Below are 26,619 nucleotides of genomic sequence, written 5' to 3'. Positions count from 1 at the left end.
GCACACACTCAGCTACCACTGAATTGATGGTCTGCTTATGCAAGAGAGATTAAGGGAAGGTACAAATGAGCGGACAGAGCAAAATAAATTGCCTACAGGAAAACTTACTTGCGCCAACTTCATTTCTAAGTGGGATTTAGGGGTACATTTTTGGAGGCAAAACAAGTATGGAATCATCCCTGAAAAAATAAATTAAGTTGTATAAAGAGAAATCAAAAACTCTCTTCCCTCCAAGAAATGCCTCCAAAAGGTTCACAAAATCTCATGTCTATGAACTACATCACACAGCTGTCATCCTACAGGATCAACCCATTTGTAGCAGTGGATTTATGCTTCTCCTAATGTGAATCAAAAGCAGCATAGCAAGTAAAACATCGTATTGTCATCACATATGCTAACTATAAGGCTGGAGAACCAAAACCACAAAGTACCTTTTAGAGCTGTATCATTCTATGTGACATTTCAATTTAATGAGCCTAACATTTGAACTTTTAATGTTTCAGTTCCTTCATTTCTATTACAAAAATAAAAGAAAATCAAATATATACCATAAACGTCTGGATCCAAAATTGGGCCATTACCTGTACATGGAAAAGAGAAAAAAAAAAAAAAAAGAAAGAAAGAAAAGGTTTGTAAATAAATTGCAAATTCTGGAAGAATAAAAATTTCTTTATGAGTAGTTTTAAGAGTTGACTTTATTTGCCATAGAGATCATAAGTATCTACGTAAACGCAAATCAGCATCAATAACTGCAGTCTGTTAATTACGTTTACAAGCACCTTAGAGTTTTTCCAAAGATTAATATTTTGCTTCATGTCATGTGTGTACACAACACTAATTCTGGCAGGGGCAAGTGTTATTTCACAACGGGGCAAAATACTACTTCTAATTTCCACTATCAATACAAATACACATATATATATATATGGAATGAGTGTAACAATAACTATTCCTGCTGAAAAATCAAAGGTAAAACTTTCCCTGAATTCAAGTGGAAGCAGATTTCACAGAGTTTTAACAAACACTGATTTGTACCTGATTTAAAAAATTATGCTACTGTATCATTGTGTTAGCAAACCATTTTAAGCTGTGAGCTGGCAAGACAAAGGCTTAGAAATGGCCTAAGAAGCAACATTTTATTCACTCTGTAAAAGGATGCTTCCAAGAAGCCAGATGCACAGCTGACACACAGACAGAACTCTTACTGAAATAGTCAGATGTCTAAGAAACCAGACTTTACCCTAGCAAATGGATACCTGTCTAGTCTACACTTCTCTAAACTTTACTGGTTCCTCTTTGAATTTTTTCTAATTACTTACTGCATGTGCATAAGGTTTAGCACATAAGTGAGTAAAATGCATAGAACAGCCACAGAAATCAGCGAATTGTTATTAAAGTTCTGCAAGACACCTGTGTTGTGTTTGAACATACCCATTCATTCTGATCTATAATGTACCTCTAGCATAGTTTATGTAGTAGGCTTATAGTTATCTCTTCCATATTTTTTCTCTCTACTTTTGCAGGCTTGGAAATAAAATTAACAAATAATTAAAATCTCTAAGGTTTAATGCAACTTCAATAAACACAATTCTGTTTATACTACTATGTAGTAAATCCATAGCAGTAGTATCACACAGGCATAATGCCACAGTGAATGCAGAACACCATTGCTAACAGCACAAGAACCTGCTGAAAATACCAGTAGCAACCCATCTGTAGAATGAAAACAGAATATTAGGCTTATTTTTAAATGCACTTGAAGATATCCCAGTCTCTAGGGATATATGTCAATAGATCCCATGAGAACTGTCATGTCAATTTTTGCAGAAATAAATAACCAGTGAAGAAAGCCTGACTATCTATCCTCAAGTAATTTGACCAGGGATTTTTGTCCACAAAAGTTCATGGAATCAGTTTTATAGTGTAGTACATCCAGCAGCAGAAAACAGTATTTCTAACTCACCTTCTGTAATCTGAAGTGGAACAAAAACCCCAAGCAACCAAAAAACTCCTAGTCCTTTATGAGTTAAACTCCTAGTCATTTATGAGTTAAATGTCTACATTTTTGTTTCTATTCACTGGAATTAGGATAAACTAAGAAAGTTAGTTAACTCCTTAATTCCCTTAACTCCTTCCAGACATATAAAATATGAAGTCATCAATTCCATTAGAATATCTTTTATCTAATTAACACTTCAAATAAAGCTACAACAATCAAGATGGTGGACAACCCCCAAATTTCAGTTTAGTATTACTTTTTCTATTTAGCACATAGAAACATACCAACTTAATCATCAGTTGAAGTTATTTTAACATTAAACTTCACCACAGTCCTTTTGTACATTTACACACAATTATTTTCAAGGCCAAGAACAGAATGACACCTTTGTTTTGGCACCCATTAGAAGAGGTTGTTGAATAAATGAGCTACCAAGAGGCTTGTCCTATTCACTCATCTTTACAAACTAAATCAACTACACTTGGATTGTTTGCTTCTTTCTTTATAAATTTGGCATTTCCGAAATAAAGCAGCAGCAAGAGACTCAATCCAAAAACATACTTCTGCAAAAAACATTTTATGCTGCACAAGCAAGATCCTACTTCTAAGGCATATTTAGCATATTCTTTTGCTTCGACCAGATATACGTGACTTGGACTCATTCAGCTGAATTTTAATGTAGAGAGTTAGTAGATGAATAAACTTAATTAAAAATATCTATTATTGGTAAAAATGTCTCCCTCATTCACTAGCCATTTTGGATCATGTTCCATGAGAACAGCCCCCAGAATAAACCATGACCATTTTGTGCTTACTGTTCACAGCAGTTAGCCTCAAATAATCAAGTCACTCTCAGCAAGAATTGGAAACCAAGAACTTTTGCAGACTAAATATAGTTAAAACCCCAGCTTGTAAAACATTAATTCTTCCACATCTTCACACTTAAAACAAATTCTTAATTTGCAACATTAACTTGGGTATCATTAGCACAACCATAATCCCGCTATGGTACATGGGTTCCTCTCTTTCATGCCTGCAATCTCAGACCAGTGAAAATAGTCTTTCAAGAAGGATGCTGAAAGTTAGGATCATCTTAGCACAAATTACATCATCACCATGTTTGATCCAACTCTGGAAGTGGACTATTACACTATTGATGTAGAACATGCTTCAGACATATACATTTACTTCGGGTAGGCAAGTGGATTATAGGTGAGGGAATTTTAGATTTTCTTTTTATTTTTTTTTTTTTTATCTTCAGAGAATTTCCTCAAGTGATGCAATAACCAGAGAATCAGTTTAAAGCTCAGTGAGTATACCCCACCCCATGAAACATCAGGACTGGTATTTAATTCAGTCATGAAGACATGAAAATGAACATAATGCCAGGGTGTGGGCCTTAATCTTTATGCTTCAGTGTACAATATGTGGGCCAAAAGAAGAAACTGCACAGTAATGACAGCACTGAAAAAGCCTTTTAAGGATTTGAAAAAGCTGACAGTACTTTAAATAGAAATAGTATAGAACAAAAATTGTAATATGATGCATTTGCTTTTATGCGAGCTTCAGTGGAGGAGACAACAATGCTGTGATGTTTTCTGAAGCTCAGTTCTATGATTCTTGCAGGAGAAAACTAAAAACAGTATTGAGGAGGCTAAGTAGCTAAGCCATTTCCCCTGTTGTTAATTTTTAAGACTGGTTTGGTGCCATCCACTATGCATGAACTAATTTCTGATGCAGCTACATCCTGTCTATACATAGTCCCTTTTCCTCTTTACTCTTCTTGTGAAGATTACTCCACCACAGATCTTGGGAAATTATTAAATAATACAACACAGTTTATATTGGTAGACTTACATTCTATATGAATATAAAAGGGATGGAAAAAATAAATCATGTTTCCTTTCTAAATTAGAGAATAGCTACAGTTCTATTTACTGTGGACAGAAGCATAAAGAAAAAAACAGGATAGGAAGGGGATTTGGATCACAGACCCAAAAAAAATTATAAAATCACCTAATGTATTACAGGAAGCTGATGCTCTGTTAGAAAATGAAGCCAGGTTTATATTAAATAATTAGGCTGTAAGAGAACTTCCACTGTACACAGAACACCATGAGGTGAACTGGTTTTTTGAATAATGAAAATGCAGTATTAGGGGACACCAGTAGCTGAAACCATGGCATTTTTCTGTAATGAGTCACTTTAAGAAAGAACTTCAGAGAAAACAGAGGAGAGGAGCAGTGAGCACAGTGGGAGTAAATCAAGCCCGGTTTTATCAGCTCTTCATCATCTCTTAAGGATGGGAAAGCAAAAGACCTACCATCTCTCTCTCCATTTCAGCAAACTGAGCTGAAAGGGTAAAAATGAAATACTGACCATATTTTTGTGGCCTGTGGCCTGAGATGTAGGAAGAGAATTTAAATATTCACAATTTTTTCTTTTCCATCAGATAACATTACAGAGCACTGCTGTTTTATAAAATAATAAAGGCAACTCTTTATATCACGTGGTCAAAAAGCCAAAGATACATACAGTCTCATATTTGAGGTATGACTGTGCAATTATCTGCACAAGATGACACTTTTATTTCTATTCCAAATGTACAAGGTCCACTCAGAGTTTTTTTCCATATGCTCCAATAGCCTTACACGTACAGTGACTGTTATTGCAGCCACTTCATGAATGGCTTTGAAGATGTGGGAAAAGATCAAACCACAGTGCACATCAATCACTTGCAGTAGTCCCTGCAATTCAGTGAGCTAGTCCACCTTGAGCCTGCCCACATAGTATTTAGAAATGGAGAGGAGGAATCTTTAGAGCGACTGAAGCAGCAACCACCTTGAATGTTGATACTACTAGCAATGTAGGTGCCTGGCAATTGGACACCAAAAATGGCTTTTAAGATCTGAGACCTTATCCATCCTCCTCCTGGGTTACTTGTTTTTTCTCCAGTTCCCTCTGGTCCCAAAACAACATATTATCATGAACTCACATATCTGCACTATCAATTTTCCAGCAAGGCACTAGATCCCACACAAACATCCTCTACATCCTTGAGCACACTACTTAGTTCCATTCATATGCAGTACAGCAAATTAAAGAGGGGCTGAACTGGAACTCAGTGCTTTTCAGGGTAAGAACTGGGACTCGGGAAAACTTCAGAAACAGCAACTTTCCATTAGCCTTGGCTGGCAGGGAGGATGGTTACTCAAAGAGAAGATTTACAGAGTACTGGCATGACTGCCCTTCAGAAGCAATAAACAAGAAGAAAATGCTCAAGAAAAGCATTATTTTGCAAGTAATATTGAAGACATTCATTCAGAGAAAAGAAAGTTCTATAAAAACCTTCCACCAAAATAATTAAACTGGCCAAAAGCACTATTTCACCACTTTCATCAATTTGCAATTGCTAGCATTAAAACAAAAAAATACCCACACTCACCATCTCCAGGCACTGACATGAAATGAGCATCAACCCGTTTTTCATCCTCTCCATAATCGTTCTTTGCCAGTAAGGTGTAAGCACCATTATTCAGGTGTGTAGGATTGTCCAGCTGAAGGCAGCCATGGTATTCACTTTGATTGATAACGTGTATTTTAGTACAGATGTATTCAGACTCATTCAGTACAGCTCCTTCATAGAACCACTGCAATGTGGGCTTAGGGTTCCCTTTCACAGTGAATGGAATACACCAGTGGTGGTCCGGAGTCGGAGACTCAATAAATGTGATATTTGGTGCAACTATATTGGAAAAAAGAGTGAAGAACATCAGAATATTCTGAATGTGTCCTTCCTCCCTTCCTTCCCTCCCTTCCTTCCTTCCTCCCTCCCAAGTTCTCCTGAAGCACTTTTCATTCACCAGTACAAAATTATGTTACTAGATGGAATGGAACCTATTGGAAGGATACCCATACACAGGAACATACCTGCTCTGTCTAGAGTATTATGCTGAACTGAACTGAAGCCACTCTTTAGAAAGAAATAAAACAAACTAGTTTCAAAGACTGAAAATGTGTTAAATCGTTTCAAATGTGTAAGGTGTGAGAACTTCAGTTACTGGACCCCTTAGAAGGAGGAGAAAGACATTTTAGTTTTACTTTTCTCAAAAGACTGCACAAGAGTGATGAAGGAAGAACAGCAGTATTAAGCAGTATTGAAAATATTTAAAATTGGCCAAAGCAAGTACTACTGGAAAGACACTCAGCTAAGAATCCAGATTTACAGATTATTTTCTTAACAGAATCAATGACAAAACAGATTACTTAATTCTCTAGATTATTCTGTCAGGGAAAAAAAATTCTTTACTATCCATATTCCTTGATCAAATCTGCTAAATGCCTCAAGTTTACAGACCTCTGCTGTTTCCCTCAAGAGATTATTCCAACACCTTATCCATTGTTTTCCTTTATATTAATTCTTAACTAAATCGAATTTCTTTTAGTTATACTTCCTTTTATCACCCATAACAGTGCCAAGCTCAGAATCTCATTTACACTCTTTAAACATTTCTAGTTTATGTTCGTTCCCATAGTTATTAGATATCCAATTTCAACCTACAAACCCACATCTATAGTGTTGTTTTTTTTTTTTCTAGTTTACTCCATTATAAGGACATGATGAGCAAAATTTGAAATCTCCAAAATGTTCCATTCCCATCTTCAATTAAACAGAGGGTTGCAACTTGTGAAAACATGCTCTGTAGCTCATGTCAAATGAATTCAGCCTGGACCTCAGACTTAAGAAACAAGTGCTTCTCTGCACTATATACCCCTTCTCCCTTCCTTGGCCCTGAGAAATAACTATTCAAAGCTACAACAAATAAATTTACATCTGGCCATACAAACATTGAACAAATTAGTTGTTGTTTTAGGTAGTAAGAACACAAACGTGTAGTCTTGTATAATTCTACTAGTCTTTGCAATTCACACTTTGCAATTGCTAAGACAGTGTGCATGTACATACACACCGTTACAAACCTTCCCACACGGACAGTGCCGTTCAGTAGTCAGCATTTTAGACCTTTACTTACAGACTCTTTTAACTGGAAGACAAAGCAGTCAGAAATACACTTTTTGCAGAACACAGAGCTGAAAAAGATAAATGCAACAATGGCTGACTGGACTACTCCTACATTAACTGCAGTAGACAGGTCACACACCTTAAGGGTTTTCATTTCAACAGACTGAAGGTCCAAAAAATACTTAGAAGAGCTCCTGCCAAGACAGTTTAGCCTCCAGGTCTGTATGGAGGCCCACATACGTACAGAATACTGTAAGCTCAGCGGAGGCTTGGTCCTCTCCCACAATGTTCTCTGCTACACAGGAAATCTCCAGTCCACTATCCATTGATGAGACATTCTTGATGGTGAGAGAGGCAGGGTTCTTATTTGTGTCACTCTGAAAATTATCAGAAAAACATGTATGCGTCAACCACAGCATTAAGAACAAAGGAGAGGGAGGGAATTACTGGCCACAGCTGAATGGCATTTTCGTTTTCCCTTCCTTTTAGCTCTATCTGTCCATAATTAATCAAAGTCTAATTTTAATGTCTTATCCAAACAGACATAAAACACACACAGAACCAATTCTAGCAGTCAGTGGCAGTAGATTCAAAGCTGCAAAGTCCTGCTACAAATATTGCACTCAACCATGTTTCTGCCCTGTCACTTCCAGTCTGTGCCCTTTTTTTACCACTTTATCCCCTCTACACAAATGTTTTTTCCCCTCTAATCATATACCCTTTCTCATCCCTCTCTCCTACTTCATGACTGGTCTATCTCTGCCTGTTCTCTAGAATGTTTTCTTTCTGCCTATATTCTGTCCAATCCTTGCTTTACTCATCCTTTTCTCTCTTTCCTTTAAATTTATGCTTGACATCTCTTCCACTGCTGCCTTCTGAGCCCTATTGTATCTTGACATGTTTTCTATCTTCTTCTTAAGCAAATTTCTTTCAAAAGCTTCCTTTTCTCAAGAAACCTTCGACAAGAAACTGTGTATCTTCTACTACCTAAACTATTGCCTAAGTGGCGTTTTTATGTGTTTAAGAACAAGCTAATTAAGGTAAGAATGATGGTTCTTAAAAATCTTGATTCTTATGATCTTTAGAAATCTGAGTGTCTATCTACAATCTTAAAAAACATACTGACTTTGCAGCTATGTCACACTGGCTAAAAGAATATGACTGAATTACCCCCTCACACAAAAAGCACTAGTAAAGCTAGTTGTTTGTCTGATGTTAATAAATCAGGCCCTTCATACGATCACCAAATAATTATTATTTCTATATTTGAATTTTTCATAAAGAGCTAAGCTACTTTGTTAAACTGGAAAGGAACCAAAACACCCCCCAAAAAAACCCCAGTTATGATCATTTTTAAAACTACTTTTGAGGTACTTTTTGTATTGTACGCTGCCAGTGCTACAGACAGCACAAACAAGTAACTCACTATAATCGTAAAACCACAGCAACTTTAGGTGGCAGTCAACAGGAATATGTGGGAACGCTCCTGCATACAGTCCTGTGCAAACAGAATTTTGAAGCTTGAGATGATAGCCTAACTCCACACAAGTTCAATGTCCCTTCAGCCTCAGTGTGGCAGTAGGGGAGGCAGGTGGAAAAGCAAACACCCCTTCACACATTTTCCTAGTTTGCAATTCTCAGAGCTGAACAGTGCTCAAAGCTGGACTGACAGCAGAGAGGCTGAAACACAGGTTCAGGGCTGAAGCCTACAGAAAGAAAAATCTAAACAACATCAGTCAAAATATCCATCAACACAGAAACTCAGAACACAAACATTAGATTTGCAGAACTAAAACCTAGTTTTAACTCTTAAAAGAGCTAACGTCCCTCTTTTAAAAGAGATGAGAGGAAACAGTTAAAAGAAGCATACAAGATGAAGAACACGAAGGCAGAAACTGAGATACAGGAGTGAAAGAAAAGAAACAAAAAGCAACACTTACAGAAAAGGATAGTTGAGAATCACAATAAGGTCTAAAAGGCTCATGCTCTTCTGCTACTGAAAAGACTGCTGTGCTCCATGGCTAAGTTTGTAGTCAGCCTGTATTATAAGCCCCTCTACAACAGCATGATCAAGTTATGCCAGAATACTCATGGAAAACTTGAAGCAAACTGACCATGGCACTTCAAAGATAGGAGAGTTAAAAAAATTAGGTGATCTCACTTTTTGAACAGAGTCCCACATTTCTTTTGGCTCCTAAAATTAAAACTTTTAAAAAATTTTGAAAACGAGTGGAACTTGGCAGAGGTTCCCCACAGTGTTTTAATTTCTTGTTCTCAATGACGACAGATGCCTTGATGCCTTTGGGGAGTTTTACAGATCAGAGAAAATTGAAAAATACAACCAGAGCTTTGCAGAACTCTTACTTATGAAAGCTGGAATGAAAGACAGACTACTTAAATTCTGTATAAGCCTGATATAATGAACTTTGGTAAGAAAATATTAAAACTATGAAACTCAAGAGGTCCTGTCTCCTCCTCACTGCAGGAAGAGTTTTGAAAGTAGACTTCCCACACCTTGTACAGACCAAGAAGCTTAACACAGTGTGCACCATCATGACTATAGGAAAGCAAATGCCATAAAATTATAATAAACATAAGTTTTTCCTATTGTGAAATAATAGCAGTTTATGAAGTCTGCAGCTGCTTATATGCTCCTCCTTTTTCAATATTTCCATCAGAAAGGACTTAAGCAGCACACAGTCTACAGAAACAAAAAATAAAAATATAAAGAGCCTAGTAAATAAAATTTCCCCACCTAGATGGTTTTAATGAGGAAAGATATTCATATATCATTAAAAAAAACAAAACCAAAACAAAACCAACCTGACCATATTTTAAGTACATTCTTCAATTTCAAGGCTTTCTGATGCTGCTAAGTGTGTTAAAGAAAAATTAAACAAGCCACAAAATATTTACAACCAAATTCCAACACACTAAATTATGAAATTAAAATACAATATAATTACAGATCCAAAGTTTTTTTCACAATCAGTATAGATTGGATTTAGTCACTGTAGGCAGGTATCAATCATAATAAAAAAATGCTTGCATTTCAGTATTCCAATTCACATTACTTCCAAAATTTTACATTACTCTCATTTACAAGTGAACATCCAAAAAACCAGAGTGCAAATGAGAATCTTGAGAAACAAATGTCTGCATTCCCTAAAAGCCCTGCCATAGCCACCCTTGATTGAAAGTAACTGGAAAATAAATGTCATCCCAACATTAACTTTCTATTTGAACTTTTAATAGAAAGTTAACTAGAGCTGGACATGAAACTTCATTCCATCCTTCAGCAGGTGTCTGCTGAATTGTCACATGTTTGAATATAAACCTTACCTCATGGTTGGAAACAAGATTAGTTACCACCCAGGACACATTTGGGGGTGGCCCGCCAGTAGTATCACAGTACAGCGTGATGCTCTTTCCTTCCACCACGGTGATGTTGTAATTGCTTAAGTTTGCTGAGGGCAAGTCTGTGATAGAAACAACGGCACAAAAACCCAACATGTATTTGTATTTGACAGAATAGACACCATGCAAATCTAAGCAAACAATACCTCAAATATTCATTGTAGTCGGTACTACTTAGTCAGACAGTACAAAGAGCATCTTTGGAAATAAAAAACTATAATCTTTTGCTGCTATGTATTTTCTGCACTTCCTCTACTTCACATCCTAAGAAAACATTACTGCATATGGAAATACATTAACTAGTTAATTATACAGGAATATATGTCAGGTGCACAAACAGAAATTATCTTAACTTCAAAATGAAAAAAACCCTCTTCCTTTACTCTTTAAAACTGGATATTGTATCTGTTGCTTTATAACATCTACAAAGCAACCTCTGGGTTTCACTGATGTTGTGGTATTTCCACTGTTCTTCACAACACTAACACGAAAATCCAATTAGCTCCCAGTATCCCGCAAGAGACTGAAGCCCTCCTCTCATACAGAGACATAGCTCAGAGACAGCAGGGCAAAACCTAGAACTTAAGCTCAAAGAGAGGAGAACAGAGTACTTAATGGATTGAACTAGAGAAGGGAAAGGACAGAAGAGAGGGTTAACATTTGCACAGGGCTTTACTCAAGGCACATCAACTGATTTTTCTATTGTCCTCAGGAAAGCAGAAAAGCAGTGAGATACACTTAAGAGAAACAAGACCCGGTGTTACAAGAATTGGAACTCCCCCTCCATCTTACAGAGTTATAAATCACTCTGTGCTTTGTTTTAAGGCATCCAAAGCAATGGGAACTTCCCAGAGTGTAAATTTTTGCGGAATGTTTACAAAACCATAAAGAAATACACAATTGCCCTCTCCAAAATAATACTAGCAATATCAGTAGATTTCAGGCACAGAGGGATTCACATTTTGTATTTATTTATGTAACAAATAATTATGCATCACTCTAGAAATAACATCGTTCTTAAAAGATACCGGGTCATCATTTGAAGCTGCTACACTCTGCAAAGAGTCTTGGTCTCCTATATGAGGCATTTCACATCAACTGTTCCAGGCAAATTTTACTTGCAATTTATCATCTCAATAATCTGCTGTGCAGGACATTTATGCATTATTTTGCAATTACTTTTCTTTTTCTGAAACAGCAGCTCTCTCTGGTTGTGTTTTTTAGTTGAGATTACAGCAGTTTCAGCATGGACTTGGTGGTATAGAAGTTTAGCAGAGAAATTTTTCTTTATGAAAAACGTCCAAAACAAATAAATAACCATCAAATCACTGTGAACATATGCATATGATTGCTGGAGGTTCCACAGAAGTTAGATGTATTGGAAACCTCCCTTAAATTAGTTCAATAAAATATAACTGAGTGGAAGCAATACAGAAAAGAAGATGAATAATTTTCCAGACAATGCTTTCCTGCCTAATAAGATTTGAAGATCAGCACAAGTACACGATAACTGCTCAGTGTTTTAAGCAGTGTGGTAATATGATTCCCATTATAGGCATCATGGATTTCTTCTATTATGTTCACTTTATAAATCATGTGTTGAAGTTTATTGAGACAGAGCTGGGGAGTTTGTATGCCTTGATGCAGTAATCTGTTAGCGAAAGTAGCCATCTGCTCTAGCCTGCTGTGAATTCAGATCTCACCAGTGTCTGTCAACTAGCTGAGCAGGAAACAAAACTAATCTTAGGGAACATTTGGATATTAATTATGCTAGTTAGAGAACAAGGGGAGAAGTAATGAGATAATTTGCTTTATAAAGTTACACTTCCACAACACCTCTAAATACTATTCCAATTACTCTTGCCAGACCTGAACATGCAAGGAGAATAAAGATCCCCACTCTTCTTAACCCCACCACTTGGGAGGAGGTCTACATGATAGATTAGAATTACATTGTGCAAACTGGCACAGCTCCTACTAACACATCACTTCATGTGAAACCTCTCATGCAAGCAAAAATAAAAATAACTTTTGTCCCTTAGAGCTCTCCTTTAAATAGCTGTTAAGTTTTGAGACAACTTCTTCCTGCAATGTGTTTATTCATAGTATAAGCAACTGAAGTTTAATTCCTCTGGTACTGGCTCTGGTTCCCACCGAGAACTAGATCTAGTTATTTTTATTTGCAGAAGTCTGCACATGTCGTGTTGGTGTTATATCTCTAATGGAAACAACTACAACATGCTGCATCCTGCTAGAAGGCTATAAGATAATAGTGCTTTTATGGTGTATGTTCATGAAGTTCTAAAAACCAATTGCAAGGCCCCTGCATCTAAAAAGGTACAAATGGAATGGAATGGAATGGAATGGAATGGAATGGAATGGAATGGAATGGAATGGAATGGAATGGAATGGAATGGAATGGAATGGAATTAGAATAGATTAGAAATCATATTATTGTGTGTGTTTTCTTTTACTCTTCTTCCCAGTCACAAGATGGGTGGAAAACCCAAGAATTGTCTCAGGATTCATTTTTTCTGGTTGGATATATTGAGATAGTGTGCTTTAACTGCAGGCTGATTTTGCTTTGCTTTCCAGTGGCACCAAGACTGCTCCACAGTAGAATCCACCTAGTTGAGATGTGGCTCTATTTGGGAAAAGCAAGACAGTCACATAAGGCCTCATCTAGACATGTGATACATTGCCTTTACCAGCAAAGCAATGACATTAAGCAGCAAAATCTGTACTGAAAAATAACTGCATGCTAAAAGAACACAATGGACCTTAACATACAGAAATGCTCAGTTTGTATGCCCAGTGTAGTGTGAGACCATCCATATTGGCCAGTAACACTTTAACTCCTATAGAACTACATAAATAGCCAACTGTGAGAGTCTGTCAGAATTTTCCCTCATCTGCCTCACGATCGTCCTTGGGAGACCACTGAAGAGAAGACCCCCCCCGTCTATATCTGGCTCTGAAGGAGAAAAGTCACACACCACGGCCCTGAGACTTGAAAGCTCAGTGCTGAGCTATTGTTTTCACAAGTGTGTTTGCTGTATGCTAAGAAGGGGCACCATGCCCCGTTTGCAACAACAGCAGCTCTGGAAGCTGTCCCAGCTCTCGGCCTGGCAGGACGTCTCCTGAGTCTCAGGTGGTCTCCCACAGAAGATCCTCACCTGTTTTACAACCACCGTGACAGACAGACTGAGATGTAAGAAGCTTCTCCACCAAGGACTGAGACATGAAACTCCTGAAAGGCCCCTCTGCTCCTTCCAAGGACTGGGACTGAAACCCCCAGCCCGGGGGAGGTGTGGGGGAGGCAAGCTGACCAAAGCGAGATGTTTGCCTGCAGATTGTGACCACTGAACCAAGAAAACAATGGCTCTCATTTACTGCTGAAAACATAGACTACCTGTTACATCTATCAAGCTCATTTACTGCTGAGAACATGGACTACCTGTTACATCTATTCCCTATTGTATCTGTTTCCCCCCCCTCACAATTTTCAGTAATAAAACCCTCTGAGTTAGCTAGAGCCTTTAAGATCTCCCCAGCGTAGCAGGCGGATGCTCGGCTGGACTGGACCAAAGGACTTTGTCTCTGCGTTGGTAGCTATATCCCCTCTCATTCTCTCTCTCTCTCTCTCTCTCTCTCACTCTTTCTCTTTTTCTCTCTTTTTCTTTCTCTTAATCCCTCTATTGCATTTTTGCTGTGATTATTTCAATAAAACTGCATTTGATTTGATTATCACTGCAAACTCCCTTGTACCGTGTTGGTTTTTGCACTCTGAGATCACTCCTACGAACCATCACGTCATCTGTCCACTAAGACGGACCCTGACACCAACCACCCTGCCTTTATTCCTGAGCTAATTTGGTTAAATACAGTGGTTTAGATAGTTACCACTTTTGTTGACAGGGATGTACATTTTAAAGGACTTTGTAAACAGCAGTTGATACAAAGTTAGCAGATAGCACAATCAAATATTTTTGTATACTGCCAGCATAGTAAGATTAGACTGTAGCATAAGGGCCTCTACAAGGTAGACATGACATCATCCTTCCACAAGTTTCGTCTTGGTATCTGTCAGACAGATTAATCCATGCCTCAAAACTCAAACCACAGTCTCTGTTCCAAACTTTGATAGAACTAATTATTATAACTCTGGATATCAGCAATAATCTTTCTTATATCTGATTGATTTTTGCTATGTAATTGAAGTTTGCTAAATCCTTGGCCTTAACCTTCTGCAAAAATGTGTTGTATACAGGTTACATACAAGAGCCTCTTCCTTTTACAAGTTCTGGAATTTCTCTCAGACATTGAAATTTATTGAGTACTTTCCTGTTCTGGTGGAACAGGGTAAAGAGACTTTCTGAATGATCATTTTAAGACCACTTTCTTTTATTTTGTTTTTCAAGACCTCTTTCTTTTTAATAATCTATTCAAATCTTTTCAGTCTCTACAAAAATGGGAGGACAGAACCCGCTACTGAGAGCTTTAAACTGTAATGTAGAGAGTAACACAGTTTGAGAGATGAAATCATACACTAAAATCCATGTGTTTCCATTATGCACTAGTGCATAATAGCTATGTGCTTTCACCACATACGGAATGTATTTTCTCATATTCAGCATGATTAAACTTTATTCTCAGGAATAGGCAGCTCTGGATTAGAATAAGCAGTTACTTCCCTCACTCCAGCACAACTAGACAGAACTAGAGACAAGCAGGAGGAGCTCATTTATGTCAGCTGAGTCTCTCCAAATACCATCTCATGCTTTAGGAGAAACAAACACTCCTTGAAGTAGGGTTTGGGGAGGGAGGGCATTTACCTTCACAGACCATCATTAGTGCAAAAGGATGGCCTAAAGCCATCAGACAGTGAAACTGTCAAGCATCACTAGGGAATGAGTCACATCTTCCCTGTGCACAGCAGGGACTTCAGCAACCACAAAACCAACACTTTGGATGCCATTTTCAAAGGTTACTACTACATTTGGCTACACAACTGTCAATGGAAATTAAGAAAATGAATGTGCCTGTATTCCTACAGGGCTTTCCAAGTCTTCATGCTGCTACTTATTACTTTCTACAGAAAACTTAGACTGGCCTTCCTAGAACCAGACTGTCACTATATGTCAAAGGAAGGATATGATCTAATAGAGAAATAAAAACTCTAGTCTGTAACTCAACTCTTAGCACCAAGAACCTTAGCCAGTATGCTAAAGGAACATTTAAAAGAAGGTGGTCTTAAGCCGGAAGAAGCAAATCCATCCTTGAACCAACGATACTGTTTCACTATCTGCAATAAAAATAAAAAATAATAAAAATTTTTACAAAATTAATACCAGGCACTTTTTCTGCTTCAACTTTCACTTGCTCAGTTCTAGGATTTTTTCCAGTTGCTAAAAAACCTTTAAAGATTATCTCAATATGCTCAATTAGCCTCACTAACACCTAAGAAATTACATGATGAAAAAATTAGTACCTGAGATAATACTGCAAATTCAATATTGCTATTGAATCACTAAATAGTTTTCAATGCGGCCCATATCATCTCCTGTTTGCTTGGCATGTTTTTGAAGGTCAATTTGATGTGTAACAAGAACAGGAAGATACCGTGAAAAAATGACAATTTTTTCTGCATCTGATTTTTAACCAGGTAATTTTAATCCTCACCTGAAATCCTTAACCCATCTTTTTAGTAAATATATCAGACACAGAATTATTAAAATAATACTGAGGCAGCAACCATCTATCAAACTGAACCTTGCAAGGCAGCCTACCAGAACCACTAATTTCTAAAACATCCACTGCAATTCTTAGGACCCAGTGATTAAAATCAGTCTACTTTCCTCACATAAGATTCCAATAAAGTCCAGGATTTTTGTTTCTCCTGGTTTGGGTTTTTCACTCTAGGGACAAAGCATGCAAATAATTACCTCACTACAGTACAACCTGGTAACAGCCACTACTTGTCTGGAGCCCGAAAACAGGATGGTTGACAATGCAATCATCCCCAGTGTCACGTGAATCTGCAAATTTCAAAGGTCTTACTTGCTCAAAGCTGGCTGTTATGGAAAGCAGGATACAATGATTCCATGTTCCTTGTATCATTCTATTGAAATTGTGCCTTGTTTGAAAAGGCAGTAATGTTTACTAATTCCAGAGGTCTTTTCCTATGTGCTTTCATGGGTTTAAAAAAACAAAACAAAAAAACAAACAAACAAACAAACAAACAAACACAAATAGGAGAAACATTCTAGTAATTCTAGCTATAAAGATAAGAACTGTTGGATATGTGATTCACCTCTTGGGTTTCACTTAACAAAAGCCTGTAGCCAATAAGCCCTGAGCCAGATTTCCAGCCTAGCTGCATCTTCAAAGACTAAAAAACTATACCCCAAAAATTTACCAGCAAAGCATGAATGAAAGAACCACAAACAATTGTTGTGGTTCCTGTTTTGGAATTGCTCCATTTCCTGTTGTATCACAATCACAGAATCAAAATCCTCAGTACACAGAAAATTGCAGAAATCTCAGGGAAGTTGTAACAAGATGACAAGCACAAATAAATTCAATGAAGATGAAAAAAAATATGTTAGGCAAATAATATACAGAATTAGCAGAAATAAAGAACATTTAAAATGAAATTTAGTCTTTCATTTATCTTCCAGATCCCAAAGATTTCCATCTCCGTTTTTTTTCTGAAGATCTAAGATCCCTTTCCTCTCCAGTCTTCATTTCATGATATTAACCACCATGCATTACAATCACTCCACTAAGATTTTGCCAACAACAAAACTTTACATTTCCAACAGGTTAAAATGGAAAGTAAAGGTGTTAATCTTAGAGGTATAAGAAGAAAAGATGAAAATGAATCTGGGATTATGACCCATTTCCCCAGATTTCCATACTCTGCCCACAGTGTTTGAATGTAAATTTAAAAAACCTGAATAAAAATTACTTCAAATCTTCAAGAGAATACACAGACACTGAATAAAGCACTGAATCACCACTGAATAGACATATGCTTGCCATGTGGCAGAGTAAATATTGATGGGTATTTTCCACAATGACCAAATGTACCAACGGTACTTTGCATAGGTTGGGCAGAATGTATTTCTGCAGGGAGGCAGAATGAAAGTTATGGCAGCTCATTGACCCTCCCAAATATTTTAAAATACTAAATGAAATCTCCCTCCTCTCATGGCATGCCGGAATGCCATTCTCAATCAGGAACCTTTACAGAAAACAATTAAACAAGTACAGTCTATACTAGAAGATGATGAGTCTAATTTAAAGCATTGCTTTCCCAGATCAAATGCACTCTTACTTTGCCTTTAAACACTCCATCACTCCATATGTAACTAAAGCTTTCACTAGAAGCAAACTTCTTTACATAGAGCCAGCACATGCCACAGCAAAGACTACAACACTTGCTATCTCCTCGTCACGACCACAGCAACAAGCACTGTCTCCACAGAACTGTGACACCATCACCATCCAGGGCTTCAAAACCATCATGAATACAGTGCAGCCAAAAACCAGCAAGAGATGTGCACCCATACAAATTCATTTGGACACCAAGTTCTCATCTGCAGTCAACCTCTACAGAAGCTCCAAAGGATGCTGCTGATATTTCAAATCAGATGAAGGGCTTACATGTCCAAGATTTACATCAGCTCCTTAACTTATTCCCAGAACTTTTCTTTTAAGACCCTTAGGTGTACTCTGAATTCTAATAGGAAGGTGCTGAATAAAATAGGATCTTGCATATTATTACCTGGTGGCCAGTAATAATATAAGCACGTTGTCTGCAAGAATTTTGAGAGAAGTGTTTTTACAGAAGCTATCAACCTTACCAACAGTTCTCTTGCTAGTAGTATCATGAAGGTATTCTGCCTTCATGAATGGCTAAGGAAATTAAATTACACCTGGTATAATTGTTCTAACATGGCATTTAAGCTACAGATGAGCCACAACAGCTTTCAAAGGAAAACCAAAAACAGGTCATTGGGCTGAATATGTCAGCCACAAGCTTAACAGATGAACTGAGAGTTAAACAGCCTTTGAAGTGTAAGTTAATGAGGCCCAAACCAGCTTAAGCAAACCTCTAACAAATGGCATCTAATTCACCAAGAGTATGTAATGCAGTTTCAGTATTGTTATCTGCAAAATTTCATGTGCGTCCAGAAAATACTCAAAATAATGCTGACCTGCCTAATGTTGCAACTGTTGTTGTGATCCTGAAACAGGAACATTTTCAGAGAACAACATAAAAAAAGTAAAACGATGGGTTTCACTTTTGGTATCAAGTATACCATATGCCAAGTATATTATTGAAGGGATGCCTTGAAAAAAGGATTCCCCTTTTAAAGAAAACAGTACTTTCTTTAGATTTCAGGTGGAGTTACCTAGTCATCAGTCTTCACCTAGACAGAGCAAAGTAAGACTATGACCACCAAAGAATCAAAGAGAGTGATTCTCCTTAGCAGGTCAGCACTCCACTCTTACACAGATGTGTCAAGTCAGGCACAGAGAGTACCTCTGTAAATCTGCACAATATCATGAGTTCAGAGATTCTTTCTCTTGGTTAATGCTTTACTTCTTTCTATTTCTAATCTACTTTTGATTACAAATCTCCTTTGTTGACTAAAGCAGAACTTGAATCAGTATTATCAAACAAAAATTGGCTTTTTTAAACATGAGACATTCATATATACCACATGTAGCTCAGCTATCATCATTCACAATCTCTGATTTACATAGATTGTAATGTATAGACATCTGTATGAAAGTTGATGTTTGATTCACAAATAGGTAAATGGTGCATGTTCAGAGGAAAGTTATATATGTATCTTTGGGATTCCTGTTGTCTTTCAAATTCTATAAAATTTTGGTTATTTCCAATTACAAGCTAGAAAATTCTTCTAATTAAGTTTGGAAAGTTTTAACTCAACTTGAGACCAACAGTGAAATTCCATTACTGTCAAAGTCTCTCAAAAAAATGAAGTTTTTCACATAGCCCACGATCACAGGTATGAATTAAAACTCTTACAGAGAAAATTAGAAGAGTTTGCCTTTACACATCATGCACCACATCTAGTTCTTGTGCCAAAATAAACAACACAGGCTAGAGAATCCATGAATATTCTGAAACATAAACACTGGGAACATTTAAGTATTTTTTAAAACTCAATTCTGCCTGTAATATTTTCCTTCTAATATGCTTATCAGTGAAATCTAGCTGATAGTGGAAAAGAATGTCAACACCCACTGGATTATGCCTTTGCTTGTGGTTTTAGACTGCATTGTACTGCAATTGCTTAACATCTAATGCTTATTTTATTGGCTCAGTAGTAGTACAAATCTTTTCTGTAAATTTGAAGAAATAAATGTGTCAATCTTTCAGTTTGCCTTTATTCCTTCCTTGGATTTATGACCACCTGCCTCCAGTCTCATTTTGCCATGAACTTATTTACCTCTAGCACAAAAAACAAAATCACCAGAAACAGGCTTAAATGAAGCTAGACCCAGTTCCAGTCCATTTTCAGTCATCTGAGCAATTGCCTGTTAAAATCATGGGTTTCCCCAACAAGTAAGAAATGAGTAAGCAGTTATTTTAGCTTGAAATTCTGCATTATAAAAACTTCTAAAATTTTTTCAGTCATACATACACAAGTATCCTAGTATGCACTAAGAGCAACACCATGGTAGTTTGTGTGCAGGAGAAAAGACAGGTAAAGAATGTGAACATTCATTAAATCACATAGGTCTTAGACAAGACAACAGTTCCGCTGACAGGCTGCAGATGTAAACAGCCAGCCATTCTGAATATACCTTATTGACATGTAAAGCATATTAACACAGGGAACTAATCTGCAACATTGTTCAGTAGATTGCAGCTAGCATATGTGACCAGTGATAAGAAAGAAGGCACCTAAAGAAACAATGTATGATAAAAAAAGCATCCAAGGCTGGCACAGTAAGCAAAACTGAAAGACAGATTCAGCATGACGTCTCCATATACAAAACTAAATTGGCCAGATAAGGCAAAATGCCATTAATCATGCTGAGATGCAAAGCAATACAAATTCTGTACAGGACTGCAGAGACAGCTGTAGAAGCCACGCCTTTTCCCAAAACACCAGAAGATAAAAAGACTTCTTTCTGTATCACTGAAATCAATGGTAATGGCTCAGTAAGTGTCTGCCAGAGGGGCAAGCAACATATCAACAATCAGTCCCAAGGACGTGCTCCTGCCTCCCTGGCATTCAGCAAGCTCCAGGTGATCTGCAGACTGACAGTCTTTTAAGTAACCTTACCCAAGGCACAGAACATGCCCCACTTCCAAGGACTTAAGACACTGGTGGTAATAACAAAGAGAGCTTAGAAGCATTAATAAGAATAAAAGTGTTTACTCATTTAGTTCTCTTCATTGATTTACTAGAGCGATTTACCAGATGGAAACAAAAGGAGATGTCCCAGGTGGTGGTGCTGTTCACGCTGTACAGATAACTGGCAAATGCTCTGGAAATGGCAAAACTGAACATGACCATCTCTATACACAAAAGTCTCTGCTACTGTGGTAGATGCAACTTGAAAATCTTTGACACAGTAATTACACATGATCCTAAAACCTAGAAGAATTTGACTATTTTCATCATATCTACATACATTTCAAATGCAGTTGGAAAAATAATTATTGATTGACACTTTTAATATTGCAGTCGGAGAGGATCTTCTGGAGAGTGAGCATACTTGACTTTAAACCTCAAGAAATTAAATCACGAAGTCGATGACATCTAAATGGCAATCTTTAATGAGCACATTATTGAACACTCCCACCGTACAAACAGTTAGCAAAGGACCACAGAAATTTCCTAATTTTCTCATCAATTACCTACAAACCAAAGTCCTATGATCAATAAACCACTGTGGGCTCAACCTACTTCCCAGCAAAAGATTTATTTACAGCACACAGCAGAAAGACAACCTATTATCAAAACATTTATCACATAGTGTGATCACATAGGCCTCCTACTATAAGACTATGAAGTAACACCTTAGTAACACAAAGAAGACGGCACTTTTGCTTAGTTTACAAATTAAAAAAAAAAAAAAGAGAAAACAAATTCACCAAGAAGATGAGGGAATCATTTCATTAGCAGAGAAAATTAGAAAAGCAGAGAAAATGTTTCACTAAAAAAATGCAGAAGCCTTCACACCCAAATATTTCTCTTTACATCAAAGGGAGCTAAAAAACATCCCAGAGTTCACAGGAAAAAAAATCAATATGTCAAAAATTTAATTTCTCTTCTGTTTCAGTTCTACATATTAGCCTCCCAAAAGATTCTGAAAATGAAATATACCAGCTTCACCCATGGTTTTATTTTGAAACTAAGTCTTGTCATTTAAAATACAGAAAAATACCTGTGAAGATATTCAAACCAAGAGCCATGCATTCAATTTTTCAGATATCTTCCAGAATACGGCCCACAAATATGGGGGTCATTACTCTTCACCAGGCATTCTCTACTCTATGTCTACGAAAAGGATGTGCTGTCATCTTTATTAAAAATCTGTGTCCTACATTGGTTAATTTTGAAAAGATAAATTAAGAGGAAACAGCTGCTAAAACAAAAGAAATAAAGGGAGAGGAAAAGTGATGTAAAATTTGGTGATATTTGGACCCTGTAAACTAACATAAATTATTTGTAGGCATGTTGCTGGCATCCACTCAGATCTTCAATACAATACATGCTTTCCATATGCAAATTACACATATTGCAAATTCCAACCTAAATGTGGTATATACTCACTTTTCCTCCTCCTTTTCCTCTTCTATTTGGAAGTACCACCTTTCCTTGTCATGACAAGTCAAGATATGCCCACAGGATGCATGCATCTGTGCACATATATGCACCTAAAGAGCATCCAGGGCCCAGGGACAAGCCTGTTTTGGCTGCAGATGGTTAAGAGATCAGGGGAAAGAACTAATCTCTCACAGGTTTAATTCTGGGTATTTAACACCAAAAGTGTTCAAAGGAAAACCCTAGCAACCTGGTAGCTTCTAGATGCACCAGCTAAAAATGTTACAAAATGTGCTGGAAATTTCTTTCTTGCAGTAATTGATCTCAGTCCAACAGCTGACCTCTCTACACTCAGCACATTATTCTACCTTCTAGTCCATCCAGCTGGAGCAGAAGGTTGGGTCCATTTAGCTCAGCTAGGTATTATATCTCTCATTTCAGGCAAATAAGATCCTGGAGCACACAAGACCAACTCTACAGCTCACAAGACTCCCGGAACATGTGGAGGTTATTTGACTGCATGAGACACTAACATCATTTCTGCCACCATGCCTGGCCCCAGAAAGAAGCTGGGCACAAGATCAATATGAGGCCACAAAATACATTATTGACAGTAAATGCTGCACTTGCTGAGCCTGCAGTGATCCCCACCATGGCTGTTCTTTGGCCAGCTGCTACCAGAGGATGTCACACCCTCCACACAGGCAGTGGAGAAAATGATGCTCAATGGACAATGATGGAAGGAGAAAAAGTGCAATTTCTCCTACAGGTCACATTCACTTATAGCTTTTCCTATCCAAATCAGCCCTCCATTAAGATCTTCTTGCCCTCTTTCCTTCCTACCTGCCTGCTGCTGGGGACCCCAGTTTCCCACTCTGCTTCTAGAGTCCAGAAGATGTGACATCATGATAAAAAGACCCCATTTCTCCCCCTCATGTACAGAGGAGGAGAAATCTGCAGCTAGTGAGTGAAACCTTTCCCCAGCTGTCCCAGGACCATACACAAGCAGCAAAACTGTATATGAAAAAGGGAAGGAGATCGCCATTATTGTTATATAATTTTTCAAATTCTTCTAGATCCGTGTATCTGAAAACAATATGTTGCAATATGCCACAGACCTAAGTTTGATATAAGTCTTTTGTACAACCTTTAAATTTGTTTCACTAGCATGGAGAACAGAGCTCTTGCTAATTTGTCTCAAGTGGCATGTAGTTCTGAATTTTCTTCTGTGGCCCTAATACTAGTATTTTTAAGGAAAATAGAAACTTCATTAACTATAGATACCTGAAAAAAAACAAGTAGGTAAAATTGAGCTGTGAATGTCTATTGAGTTTGGAAACACTAATATTTAGTTCAACAGAGGCACATTCATTCTATATAATACTTGTTTGATATCTATAATCAGTATTCTATTTCCCTGCCCTTGAATAATGGTACATTCTTAAAGGATCAAGAGAAAAATAAACAGGTTTACATGAACTGGTGAAGGGCCTTGAGACAAGCCATATGGGGTGTGGCTGAGGTCACTTAACCAGGAAGAGACTGATGGAAGACCTCACTGGTGTCTTCAACTTCCTTTAAGGGGAAGAGGAGGGGCAGGCACCAATCTCTTCACACTTGTAACCATTGCAGGACTCGAGGAAATTGTATGAAGATGAGTCGGGGGAATTTAGGGGATATCAGGAGTGTGGCTGGGCATTGGAACAGGCTCCCCATGGAACTGGTCCCAGCACCAACCCTGTCTGACTTAAAAAGCATTTGGACAATGCTCTTGGTACGTGGTGTTACTCTTGGAGTGTCCCATGCAGGGCCAGGAGCTGGACTCCATGATCCTGATGGGTCCCTTCCAACTCAGGATATTCTGTGATCCTGTAATTCTATGAAGTTCCAAGAACCATTCCATGTGGAACAAAAAAACACTGACAGACTGTCAGCCTTTCCTTTAGAGCACTGTTGACATCCTGAGAAGTACTTTGTAGAAAAACATGTTCGTTTTTGCCTGGCTCACAATAACTTAGCAGTAGTTTTATGTTAAAAGAATATTACCGCAGTTCGGGACCTTCATATCCAGCAAGGCTGTCTTCTTGTTGTTATCATCTATGCAATATAAGTCCTGAGTTTCTGTGTAAAACTTGGTCTCTTGAAATTTCTTGATCCACATGATTTCACAGGAACATTTGAATGGATTATCCACCAATATCCTACAGGAAAAAACACCAATTTTTTTAGAAGGTTAAATGTGCCACGCATATAGGGAAAAAAAAATTGAGGGGCGGGGGGGCTCCAAGCATTCAGCTGGGTGAAAACGCAAGTTAGTTATTTAGGTTAAGGAAGGCAGGATGAACCCTTTAAGTGGCATAACACATGCACCCTTGGTAAGCTCAGTACAGAGAAAGCTGCCAAGCTGGTAACAGTTTCCCTGCAGGGAATTAAGGGCTGCACCCACTGAGGGCCCAGAATATCATAGGAAGGAGAGACCACACAAGGGATTTGGCTACTATTTCAAATTCATCAGTGTAAGTCAAGAGCCCATGGAGAACAGCCGCTCAAGAACATCCATTTTATTTAATAAATCAGGAAGTGATTAGAATTCATCTCTTCTACACCTGAGCCACCACTCAGTTACCTCAGAAATGGTTTACTGCTGTGGAGTGGTAAATTCTTTATAAAGTCAAACAGTCTTGGATTATACACACACTCTTCCAACTTTAATCACAAAAAAGCACTTCGCCTAATCTTTAAAATTCATCTGCTACAACACTCTAGAAAAACCTCACAGTAAAAGCATAGGCAATGTCATGAAGAAATACTAAATGAAAAAATGGTCCTGAAATAGAAATTGATACAGTACCCTGCCTGGAATTTAAACTACAGGTTAGCAGAGGTAACAAACTGCAGTTTTAAAATTTAATAAAACTATAAAACAGTGTAATGCAATTACATGCATATTAAATATGAACACAAACATATCTACATAAAGAGTGACCAGTACTATTTTTCCTTCTACTGGCATACATGAGATCCAATAAAGTGAGTGAGCAAGTGTCTGTTTGAGGCATTTCATTGTCAGGAGAACAGTCATTCTTAACAAAGTTTCAGAGGTAATTTTGATGCACAGAAACTCAAGTTTCTTGCAGAATCTATGCTCACAAATGCCTCCTGAAGACAGGAAGTGTGCAAATCATGAAAAAAAAGGTCTTATTAGAGCAGTTCCCCCAAAAGCCATCTCAAGTCCTTTGAGAAGAAACAACTGCAGGGATCCTCAAAAGTGTCTGAAGGACCAATCTGTAGTCACAGAAGTCATCCTCTGGACTTGAACATGCAGCATGAACACAAATTGTTTGCACAAGATATAGTATGAACATGATAACTCCTTGGATTAAAACCTATCTCATGCATTTTCAAAACAGGGACATTTTCTACCTTCTGTTTCATCCTATCCTGAAAAGAGAAATTTCTCTTGACCAATGGCTGAGCAGTCTTCTTCTAGTGTTTTATTTTGTGCTAACCCCATCTAAGGAGTTAGGCACATCATTGGCAGGATGCTGGATGCATAATGCCCCTCTACAGACACTTGTGTGAAAGAAAAATTCTGACCTACAGAAAGCAAATTCTGAGTCTTTATCTTGTTTGCTCTAATTTTATGGCTACAGTTCATTTGTTCTAGAAGAAACCTTCCAAAGTGGCATCTCCTTCTCTGTAATATCTGGTGACTATACTTCACTTCACTTTATTCTAAACTTCTCATCCCTTTACATTTTGATATGCAAAGGTACTGACAGGACAAACATAGTTGTTTGTCAGATTGAGGGTAAGTTCTTCAGAAGCTATTTATGGCAACATTCATATCTCAGATTTACCTACCAACACACTTCCTGCTCTTCTGTTTCTGATCTTATTAACAGAATTGTTCAACTATACTGATTTTACCACTGCTTGTTCTCCTTTCTGGCTCTGCTTTTATCCCTCCACTTCCTTTCCCTCATTTCCCCCCCATCTGTTTATCTCACTTTATCGTAACATTTGTTTGCATAACTTCAGTTTGTCTAGTCCTACACTCCTTCTCCCAAGTCCACAACACTCTACCTCAATTTTGTATCCCCTCTTTTCCTCAACTTGTACATCGTCATGCATTGTCTCCGTACCTCAAATAGTACTCTCTTTAACCTTCACACTATCCATTTTCCCCATATCTTGTTCACTCCCACTACATTTGCCCTGCTTCTTCATGCAGAAGCAACAGAACAACAAAGGACATGGAGCAATGGGAGGGCTTTGCAACTAGCTGGTCTCCTCATTGGAGAGCTCAACTCAAGTTATTAAAAAATATTCCAGTGAGCAGTGTTCCCAGGGCCATAAAG

At 37.7% G+C, this 26,619-nt stretch overlaps 1 protein-coding gene across 8 annotated transcripts in view; it reads right to left on the bottom strand.

Annotated features, from left to right (window-relative positions):
- Nucleotides 1–26,619, bottom strand: part of NTRK2 (neurotrophic receptor tyrosine kinase 2) — a 199,018-nt gene that overhangs the window by 146,134 nt on the left and 26,265 nt on the right. For all 8 annotated transcript variants that reach the window (XM_063181050.1, XM_063181051.1, XM_063181053.1 and 5 more), the window contains exons 5-9: nucleotides 24,305–24,459; nucleotides 10,365–10,501; nucleotides 7,267–7,399; nucleotides 5,445–5,744; nucleotides 549–581 (exon numbers count right to left, since the gene is read on the bottom strand). In XM_063181050.1, the coding sequence (XP_063037120.1) occupies nucleotides 549–581; nucleotides 5,445–5,744; nucleotides 7,267–7,399; nucleotides 10,365–10,501; nucleotides 24,305–24,459 (758 nt within the window). The remainder of the gene's footprint in view (nucleotides 1–548; nucleotides 582–5,444; nucleotides 5,745–7,266; nucleotides 7,400–10,364; nucleotides 10,502–24,304; nucleotides 24,460–26,619) is intronic.

The sequence above is a fragment of the Melospiza melodia genome, chromosome Z, assembly GCF_035770615.1.
Source record: "Melospiza melodia melodia isolate bMelMel2 chromosome Z, bMelMel2.pri, whole genome shotgun sequence".
NCBI classification, from domain to species: domain Eukaryota; kingdom Metazoa; phylum Chordata; class Aves; order Passeriformes; family Passerellidae; genus Melospiza; species Melospiza melodia.
The sequence above is the reverse complement of the archived record's forward strand: the minus strand, read 5'-3'. Positions and strand labels throughout refer to the sequence as shown.